Genomic DNA, 10,180 nt, shown 5'->3' with positions numbered 1-10,180 from the left:
TGAACGTTTCAAGCTATATTTAAGGAGTTAATTTATCTGGGCTAATTACTCAAAAGAAGAAGAGCAAAAAAATGATCCTGTAAGTTTTCATGAACGCTAACAACATACACGCGATTTCTGTTCTGAAGAACGCATATGTTTTTTCAAAACCTTGGTCCAAATTAGCTGGGACACCCTGTATAACGGGATACGGACGGATCGTCACAAGACATGTTTTTTTCTTTCTCTCTCTCTTTGCAGGTGGCTCAGACACGCTAAATTAAGTTATCTTGTTAATTATGGGACCGAAGAGCCTGACAATAAAAGGGGCTCTGTTCGGTGCAGCTGCATTCTAATTTGTAACTTAACTTGCCATGAATCTCAAGTGAATTGTGTTGTATTTCGTAATGCATATGCCGGCTATTACAGCTGAGAAGGAGCGGCAGCTTATATACAGCCCTCCTTCTTGCCCTAGCTCCAAATTTCTATGACACCGTTGAAGTATGAAAATCTCGAATAATTCCTGCTGCAGACCCGCATAGATATTCAAAGGCTGTCTGCGCGCGCCTGCAGAGCGAGTGTCAGCCACACCTTTCGGAATTCCGGTCTTGCGTCCGGAACCGTTCAAGCGACGATAAGAGAACAGTGCGACACGGCATCACTACGGAACTCTGCTTTTCTTGCACAGAAGCAATGGATCCGGCTTCAGAAGACATCTGCTTCGCGTGACGTCCGCATAGAAAAGTTGGTACCCTTCAAGGTCGTGTCGACGAACCCTATACAACTCTTGGTGAGCTGACTGTGGATGGATCGTCTCCCGCGCCGTTGGCGTGAAACACATGCACTGGTATCCGCGAATGTCGCGGCGCGGTGGTGCGCGCGTCTTCCTGCGATCTGCCGGCTCTGAGGCAACGCCGGAGAAGCGCCGACGCCGCTGGCTTCGGTATCTGGCTTCCGAGGAGGTCTTCTCTCCGCAGGAGGGGAGGTGCGCTTCCGGCCGCTCACCGTCGCGCGGGTCTGCGCGCTGTCCAGGATATCGCGACGCTGGCAGCGGCGACGGCATATCCGCGGGCGGATGATGCGCCATATATCTCCGCATCTCCGTCCGTCGCAGAGTTCACTTCTCGTCGAGCCAGCTTGCTCTGGCTCTGCTGCTGCTCGCAGTCTAGTGACAGGGGGGACCGGCAGGGCTATCTATCTTCGGGGCCCGCGGCGGCCGCAGCGCGACTCGGGTTGCATCGCCGGCGTGGTTCGAGGCTTGCGAAAAGATACTACACGCGCACGGTCCTCGGTGGCATGCGGACTCGACGGTAGCCGCTGCTGGATTCGGTCGTACGGCGTTTTTTGGAGCGGTTGAGGAATTGAGCGACAGTGATGTTCGCGCCCCACAGCAGGGCGTGCCTTTGCTGGCTGCTGCTTGTGCTGCCACTTCTCGGGGTTCTTGCGGAAGAGAAATACCGGTTCTTCAGGTAAGCAGCTGAAGCAGATAGAGGGGTCGCGCAAGATGAGCTCGTAGTTTCGGATTTGAGCCACGAAGATTGAACTGTATGGTTTGTGGGTTTTCGTACCTCACAGGAAACCGTTGCTACACAAGCGTCATGGGGGACGGGAAGAAAGGCGCGCATGCTCTTTTGTTGAGAGATATTTTTGATGATAATGAGCCAACAGTATTTCTGGGACGAAAAAAAAGTTTGCTTTGGTATTTTCATGGTTTCTGGTCGAGCAGTATTTCGTCGCAGTATCATGGAAATGGTAAGACGTCAGTGAGTAGGCGATGGTGTGGAACTGCAAATAATTTGACTTGTACAAATGATGTGATTAAGATACTCAGACAGCGGTTTCCTAGTCAATCCGCGGCACCAATTAACATAGTGGGAAATCCATTACGGTCACTCAACGCGCGATGCTGGATATTGCTCCAGCCACTTCCCCTCTTGGATTGAATCGAGTATATCGGTGCCATGCCCATTTTGGTACTTCGAAAATTCACCGGGAATTCTTTTTCAAAAATTTATTATTCACGTAATGTGCACACGTTTTACACGGCTAACACTTTCGAGAATGAAAATCTTGGCACTATAATAACAAGCTAGTATACACTTCAGCGCGTAAATCATACAAGTTTGCATTTTATTTTTCAGGAAATCTGCCAAGGGAGGACACGATGGTAAGTCTCCAAAGCTTAGCAGGGTCACTGAATGAAGTTTAAGGAAGTCGTCCGAAGTAATATACATACTCTGTTCCCCCGCGGTAGTATTATGACATTCAGTAATTCTCGCCGCACCATCGATTAACTGCTACAAATGGTACATGTCAGGCGCCCGGATACTGCGAATGTATAATCGCCAATGAATTCATTACGGCAACAGTTGCTTATGGTTTTTGGATTGGACCGGTCTAAGACCATTTAGGCTATCGATCCAAATATATCTGTATTAATTTTTCCTAGCCATATAATAAAGCTTCTTTTTGATTGATTGATTGATTGATTGAGTGATTGATTGATTGATTGATTGATTGATTGATTGATTGATTGATTGATTGATTGATTGATTGATTGATTGGTTCTGCTACGGGACTGCGGACACGTGCGCGACGCCCATCGTGGCAGCCTCGTTTCTACCTCGGAGAAGCTCGAAACGGACCTGTCACGGCTGACGACTTGCTGCGAGCTGTAGAAGGAAATAACTAATACGACATCTTAGAATTCAGTTTGGGTATCACACCTTCGGCAATGGCTCCAGCCTGGTATCGCCACTGCAGTCTCAGGGTGGCGAAAAAGTGCTCGTGAAGCTCACCCCCAAAATCTGTCCTCGATGTTTCGCGCATTTACTCCGTGTTTACTCTCCGTCCTGTATTTGTCTAATCTAGGAAACACACAGTGTGCACTAACATACTTTCTTGGGTAATGGTAAGGAGAGTAATTGGTTGAGAATGTGTGCCTTCATCATAGCTGATTCCCTAGAACGAGCCTATTTAAATGGCCCGGTGATATCTGTGCTGCCGGACACTGCGCATATCACTGCGGCTATAGGTATAGATAGGTTTTTTTGACCGAAAACAGAAGAAGCCTCTCATTAGAAAAATCTACGGACTTTATGCATCTAAATTAAAATTTTGGAATTGACAGTGGTGTCCTAACCGACGATTCGAAGGGTTATTTACAAGGCTGCGTTGCCGTATTCCACCACTTGATCTTTAAATGCGTAAGCATTTCTATGCTTACCCAACGAGAAAAATATCCATTAGTTCGTCCGTCCCGTAAGACGATCTCTCACGAAGCTCTCCGCGCAAGCCGCACCCTGCCTCTTTCGCAGATCGCTTTCGAGATATGGGCCTACGCGTCTCTCTTCAACGGGAAGCGTCGAAAACACAGCGCGTGGAGCTATCAGCAGTCGGCACTCTGTTCGCATCGCAGATGATTTTCAAGGTACGGTCCGCGCGGCTGTGCCATACGCGCAGCCGCCGCCGATGTACGTCTGACCACGGTTCATAATGGTTCGACGCGAATGGACAGGGTGCCAAATCGCGATAACGGCTTATAATGATCAGAACGTCATCAACGCACCTGGCGCCGCCGCCTGCAGTGATTTGCTTGCGTTATCAATGCACCTCTCGCCACCGTCCGCAGCACTTCGTGTCACTGCAGCTCTGTCGTTTGTAATGACCGGATCAAATTTCATGACATTGATAGTGACATTCGGATCCGCGGAGTCGAGTAAGTGGCACAACGGTTACGCATACTTACACAACTCCGCGAGGAGTTTCTGCATGTATTTTTTACTTGCACAGATGTGGTTTTGGCCGTGTCCCCTTTATGCTGCCCCTGCAGTAAGCCGGAATCAATCGATCACTTTTTAGTATCGTGCCGGTGGTTTTCAACTAGGCCAAAACGATCTATCGATATTCCGCTTCATAATCCAGGTATGCCTTTTTGCAGTATTCCACTCTCACTTGAAGCATCGGTATTAGGATACAGCCACAGGAGCGTTTGCTGAGCCATTTATCATTACCTCTGTGACACAAAAAGATTACTTTATTAACGTGTCCCCATTTTCCACGATTTTTTATGTCTCCTTCAATAAATTCCAAAAACAGAAAATTCAAATAGCAAACAGATAATTTTGATGCTGTCTTTGGTGAACGCTGATGGAGTTTGGATCACTATAAGCTGTTATCGCTCTTTAGCGCCTTGCCCATGCGCGTCGAACCATTATCAAGCGTGATGAACCGTACTCCGGCGGCGGCTGCATACAGCGTGGCCGCACAGGGGAAGAAAGCTGGGAGGTTGCGCGCCGTTTTCCTCCATCGCATGTAAGGCTCCGGGTGGTGTGAGGGAGAGGGGGAGGGCGTTCAGCTCCGGCGGCGGCGGCTTATTGCGCGGCCGCGCAGGCCCTATCTTGAACGCGATCTGCGGTGGGGACAAAGTGCATGCGCCGAGTGCTGATAGCTTCGTGCGCGCCGTGTTCTCGCCCCTTAGCCCGTGTTGAGGCGAGACGCGCGGGCGCCTATCTTGAAAGCGATCTGCGATGGTGGCAGAGCGCGGCAAGTGCTGAGAGCTTCGTAAGCGCTATGTTCTCGCCGCTTACTTCGCGTTGAAGCGAGATGCAGCATGAAGGTGAATATGGTCGCTTCTGCGGACCCTACCTTAAAAGCGATAGTCTTACATGACGGACAAAGGGACGGACGGATGGACGGTTTTTCTTGTTGGGTAAGCATACAAATGCTTACGCATTTAGAAAGATCGTGTGCAGCTGTATACAGATCACGACTTTGTAAAAGTGCGCCCTTAGTTCGCATGTTGTGTCCACTGCAGAATGCCCAAAATTCCGGTAACAGAGTGACTATTGCGTTCTGCTGCTGTGCTCGAAGTCGCACATTTGATTCCAGTGCGCGGCGGCCGCATTTCGATGGGTGCGAAATTCAAAAAGGCCCGTAACTTAGAGTTAGGTGCACCCCAAAGAACCTTAGGTGGTCAAAATGCACTGTCCCCACTGCGACATGTCTCATAATCATATCGTAGTTGTGCCCCACGAAACTCCACAATTTAATTTTAATTTAGTGCCCATGTTTTCTTCACGAACTCAAGCCGACCGCTGGATCACGTGAAGCACGTACTATAGTAATTTGGAAACACGTTGAAAGACGCAACTATCGTTCTGAAGCTGTTTATGACAGCAGTGCATGCGGCCGAGACAAAATTCAATTTATTCACGCGTCCTGTACTTACACGCGCAAGCATTGACAATGTGGCAGGAAATGAACCGTTCGTTTTAATTCTACCGCGTCGAGAAGCAGCTGATGGAACGAAGCGCCCGAACATGCGTAAGGAATAAACTTCAGTATGACTAATGCAATGAGTGAGTACACTAAACACTATAAATGCTATAAACAGTTTAAGCAGGAGTCACGCATTAAATAAGTCACATAGAAAATCCGCAAGTGTGCAACTGTACACACTTCGTCATATCATTTTAAACGGTGAACCTCTGGCTATAATCCTAATTATCAGCCACGTCACACGGCCACTTTCGATCCTGATCGAGCACGATACCTTCCGCAGATGGAGCAAAGAAGCCAAAGCGACCGGGAAATTCGATCCGGATCGGGCTCAATCGCGATCGTAAATGCGCAATGTGACACCGGTATAGGGGGTCAACATGTAGACACGCAACATGATTTCTTCCGCCCTCTGTTCCTCGAGCCGTCCAAACATTCAAAACGCCTGTCTCAACTCAAACAGTGCTACTAGCAAGAACGGGGTTATCTTGGTCTGGGCAAGCAAGAGATGAGGGTAAGCGTTTGGTCTAGCGTTTTCGCCTTCATGCCCATATTTTTACACCGCTGTCATGCAGAAATAGAAGAGACCTGCAGCCAGCCGTGCCAGAACGGAGGAAAATGCTACAAGGAAAGATGTGCATGCGTACATGGTTTCCGCGGTCGATACTGCGAATACCGTAAGTACAACTTAAGCACGGTAGAACCTGCCCTGCTCCTATTGTGTGTAATTGTGCAAATTTGGACGTCACACGACGCCGTGCAAATGCCGGCGTGCGTTGCGTCGTTTCTTTTCCTCGAGAGACGAGTGATTTTTCACGCCATTGTTGTTCTTTGTTCTTTCATTCTATCCGTTTTGACCTTCAGTGGCCCCTTCTTTATGCTTTGTGAAAGGGATGAATGAACGCCTTTAAACCCGTGCTATCTTCGTGCTAAATAAATATAAAAAAAAGCAGGAGGAAATCCTAGCTGCTCTCACTACTGGTGAAATCAGAAGCTTCGATTGGTGGGGATAACTTAAAAATACATGAGATGAGTTGGAGGCGATGTAGCACCGCTGCTATTCGGCTGCTAAAGCGTAAGTTGTCCCGAAAGTCAGTCTCCAAATATGAATCGCGCTAATTTGGCACTGTACGTTGCGAATGTACATGGGAATGCAAGAAAGGAGGGATCGAGAAAATAGGTAGAGGAATGAGAGAGAAAGAAGTTCTAGTTTGTTTTGACTTATTCACGTTTCATTTTCCGTAAACAGAACGTCTACGTCGTGATACGTCACACACAAGGTATTATACCAAGGTGCAGCGCAGCCGCCTAAAGCTCCGCTTTGAGTTTACCCCACAAACGGTTTTTCTCGCGCTCTCCCAACGGCTTTAGTTACACGGAAACTACGTCATCGCCCAACACGGCTCAGCACACATAGAACTAGTCGGCGCATAGAACTAGTCGGCACATAGAGCTATACCGCTACAGATATGCCGGCCACCGACTTTGTTAAATAGACAATTACGCAACGAAACAAAAAAAAACGGTGCCTAAATAACCTCACTAAAGAAATAAAAAAGTGGGCAGTTTGCATAGTGGTGCAAGGCTGGGTCACAGCGGAGCTAGTTCTGGCTTTTGCTAAGTGTTGCTAGCTCTTGCTAAGTTTTGCGAGGTTATATATGTCCAGCGAAGCTGTTGCGAAACAACGACTACAACTGCTGAATGGGGTACGCAATGCTTAATTTGTGGTTCGGATGCTTGTTTTGAGCTTGTTCTTTATTGAAACGTATGCTGTTCTGTGTGTGGTATGGGTGATTTAAATGAATTTAATGAATGTATGTACTGTTCGCTTCACTTTGCTGAGCGCTTGCAGCCTCTGCATTATGAGGGGTATGAGCCATTGCATTTTTGCCTGCTTAGGGGGGTATGAGCCAAAATTCCGACCACCAAGAGGCTAAGTTCGCTGTGAAAAAAAAATGCAAGTGCGGAAGCCATTGATGACGACTGTCGGTGATATCGAATGTATCTGTCAATTTAAATGATCGTCCTGTCATTCGCTACTGAGCAAGATTCATCAATATGTGAAACTACGGTTAAAATTTTGTTCATGGTGACAGAAACAAAGTTTGGAGAACGAAACCAAGCCAAAGAAATTGACTTCTAGCAACCTGTATTCGGTTAAGAGTATAAATGGAAACTGGAAGCAAAGTAGATGCGCTCACATACTGTCGAGAGATAAGGAAAAAGAAAGGCTCTGACGAAATACTAGCGGCTAAAAGAATGATCTGGATATGATAGTAAATAAGTAAAATAAGGCTTGTGAGAAAGTACAAAGAAATATATACACAAATAAAATAAATAATTCGGAGGGGGGATATTGAACAGCCCTGGTCGAAATATATATGTAAATAAAAGAAATAAATCTGTCGGCGTAATGAACAGCCTTGGTCTAACCAGTTGTAATACTGCGGAAAAAGTTTAATAATAGATATAAATAAATATATAAAAACTTTAGAACAAGTATTGGTTGTTGGTTGTATTTGTGTCGCTCGAAACTTTCATACCTATCAGTTGGAGTGTATTAAAACTTGTGTATGAGATACGACTCTCTAGATTTTTTGTCTTTCGGAGACCGTAAGTTTGAGTATAAAGTTGAAGTATAGAGTATGAAGTTTAATTTTATCTAAATCGTGACCTGACAGGTTAAATTTTGCCACTGCTCTGGGAAGTTTGTTGGCTTGCACGGTGCCCGCTTAAACTAACATTAATTGGCAGTCCTCTTTCGCCGATGTATTGTTTGTGGAACCGTGAACATTTGAGCAAGACAAGTTACCTAGTCGAAGTGCTGGCATCGGCCACATTCTTTGTTCGACTGCTGCTCATCGCTTCGAGCCTCCATCTTGCTGTTAACTTGTGTCTTCTTTTGTTTTGTTCCATGTGCAGTACACGTTTGAATGCCATATACGCGAAAACATATATGGCAATACTTTCACTCTTGCTATCACATTTAGTGGCCGCGTTCATGTTTCTGTTTACGTTGCGTACTTCGACATGTGGTTTCTCACACTACCACGCTTATTTCGATCTTTTGCGAGCACAGATTTGTTGACATACTGGCAGCGGCTAGCTCTGAGGCGAATCTACAGCGTATGAGTATATTGTTGGTTCTCTTACGGAGGTCATCTTTTCTCGTCTGTGGCCTGCTCGTATAACTGGTTCGCGTAATAAGCGCGAGCGCGTACCTGCACCACTAACACCACGCGTGGTGCGCAGCCATGTCCCTGTGTGACCTGCCGAGGGCCGGCTTCCACGGGACGTCCCAGTGCAACCACACGCGACTGGCCAGCACCTGCGTCCTCGAGTGCAACCGGGGACTGCGTTACGAGCACCTGCCGCCCACCAACGTGTACACGTGCAGCGCGGCCGGAGAGTGGTCGCCGCCCGACCTGCCCCGCTGCGTCGACGGTGAGTCCGCGCAATCCCCACACTTATTTGACTGTCTTAAGAGGAAGCTTTAGCTCGGGCCCGACTCCGACGTGGCCTGTTCAAATACGTGTAAAACGCAAAAAAAAAAAACGTTTTTCTGAGTTAATCCCTGGATCGATCTTAATGAAATTTGCTGCATTGAAGAGAGAAAGTTAAACTCTAGTGACTGTTGGAAGCGGAACTTTGATTTAGGGCCTGAATTTCGTTAAAATAATTTTCAAAATTTCGGAAGTTTGAAAAAATAGAAGCACGAAGTTTACAGATGAGTAGCTCTGCATCAAGAACAGATATCGCAGTTCCGTAAACGGCATCCATTAGGCCATTGAAAGCGAACAAATTCAATTTGCCATTTTATATCTTACGTGACTTTGTTGCGTTGTGTACGAGGGTTCTGCAAAAGCTGCATTCTCATACTAATAAATTTTTTGAGATTCGTGTGTAACCTATCAATTTTGTTCGCTTTAAATGTACCATTATATGCAATTCACGAAATTGTGACATCATTTTTCATCGCTGAGTTACAGAGTTGTAAACTTGATAGTTTTGTTTTCTGAATATTCTCGATTTTTGCCAACTTTTAATAAAAATTGCCGACCTAAATCAGAAATTCGAAATTAACAGTCACTAGATTTTTAAGCTTTTCTTTTATATGCAACAAGCCTCGCCAAATTTGGTACAATGGTTGCCGAGAAAAATGAATTCTCCTTTTATATGTATTTAGATAGGAGCACACGAGCTAAAGCTTCCTCTTAATCCCTTCAGTAGCCAATTGATTCTGCCCATTTGAATTTTAGTTTAACCGCATTTATTGCATCTTCGGAATCGTTGAAACCATAAACCTGTAGAACAGATAAACAGTTTTCAATACTTCAGTGAGTTTTGTCCAGTTTACAAAATTGTGGACTCGATGCAAGAAATGTCTACAGTAATGTAAGATATGAGAAAATCAACTATTTCATGTCCATAGCATACTTGGATAGAAGCCTATCCGGCCACTTGAAAATTCTACCCGATGTTGAACACGGTGAGACGCAATGAAAGTGAACCCGCTACATGAGGACCGTACCACCACCGTGAGCAAACTTGCAGCCGTCTGTTTTCCGACTCGTTGTGCTTGAGCACTTTACACATGTTCAAACTTGCAGCACAAGTCTCAAGTTTAATCAGAAGTGTTTGAAGACGTATGCGACACGTTTTATAAATGATTATTACAATCGGCGCTTTTGCTTTTTATGCGCTATCTTGACGCGCACAATTACAGCTCTTTGAGACATACGTGCTGTTGCGCGAGAGCTTTGGGGCGTCTGAAGGCTTCCCTGCTGTGGCGGAGTGCTCCGCAAGGACTGCCCTCCTCCTCCTCCCGCTGCCCTCTCCCCCTGTGGCAGCTGCGGGAGAGAGGGGGTGGGAGAGGGTGGCCGTCGTCTTCCACGCCGTTGGAGACAACACACACATGAGG

The 10,180-nt window shown here is 46.5% G+C and overlaps 1 protein-coding gene across 3 annotated transcripts in view; it reads left to right on the top strand.

Moving 5' to 3' along the window:
• Positions 1 to 1,100: 1,100 nt before the first annotated feature.
• LOC142572612 (hemocytin-like) overlaps positions 1,101 to 10,180 on the top strand; it is a 129,895-nt gene continuing 120,815 nt past the window's right edge. For all 3 annotated transcript variants that reach the window (XM_075681836.1, XM_075681837.1, XM_075681835.1), the window contains exons 1-4: positions 1,101 to 1,448; positions 2,121 to 2,146; positions 5,835 to 5,936; positions 8,512 to 8,703. In XM_075681836.1, the coding sequence (XP_075537951.1) occupies positions 1,354 to 1,448; positions 2,121 to 2,146; positions 5,835 to 5,936; positions 8,512 to 8,703 (415 nt within the window). In that variant the 5' untranslated portion in view covers positions 1,101 to 1,353. The remainder of the gene's footprint in view (positions 1,449 to 2,120; positions 2,147 to 5,834; positions 5,937 to 8,511; positions 8,704 to 10,180) is intronic.

The sequence above is a fragment of the Dermacentor variabilis genome, chromosome 2, assembly GCF_050947875.1.
Source record: "Dermacentor variabilis isolate Ectoservices chromosome 2, ASM5094787v1, whole genome shotgun sequence".
Lineage (NCBI taxonomy): Eukaryota > Metazoa > Arthropoda > Arachnida > Ixodida > Ixodidae > Dermacentor > Dermacentor variabilis.
The sequence above is the reverse complement of the archived record's forward strand: the minus strand, read 5'-3'. Positions and strand labels throughout refer to the sequence as shown.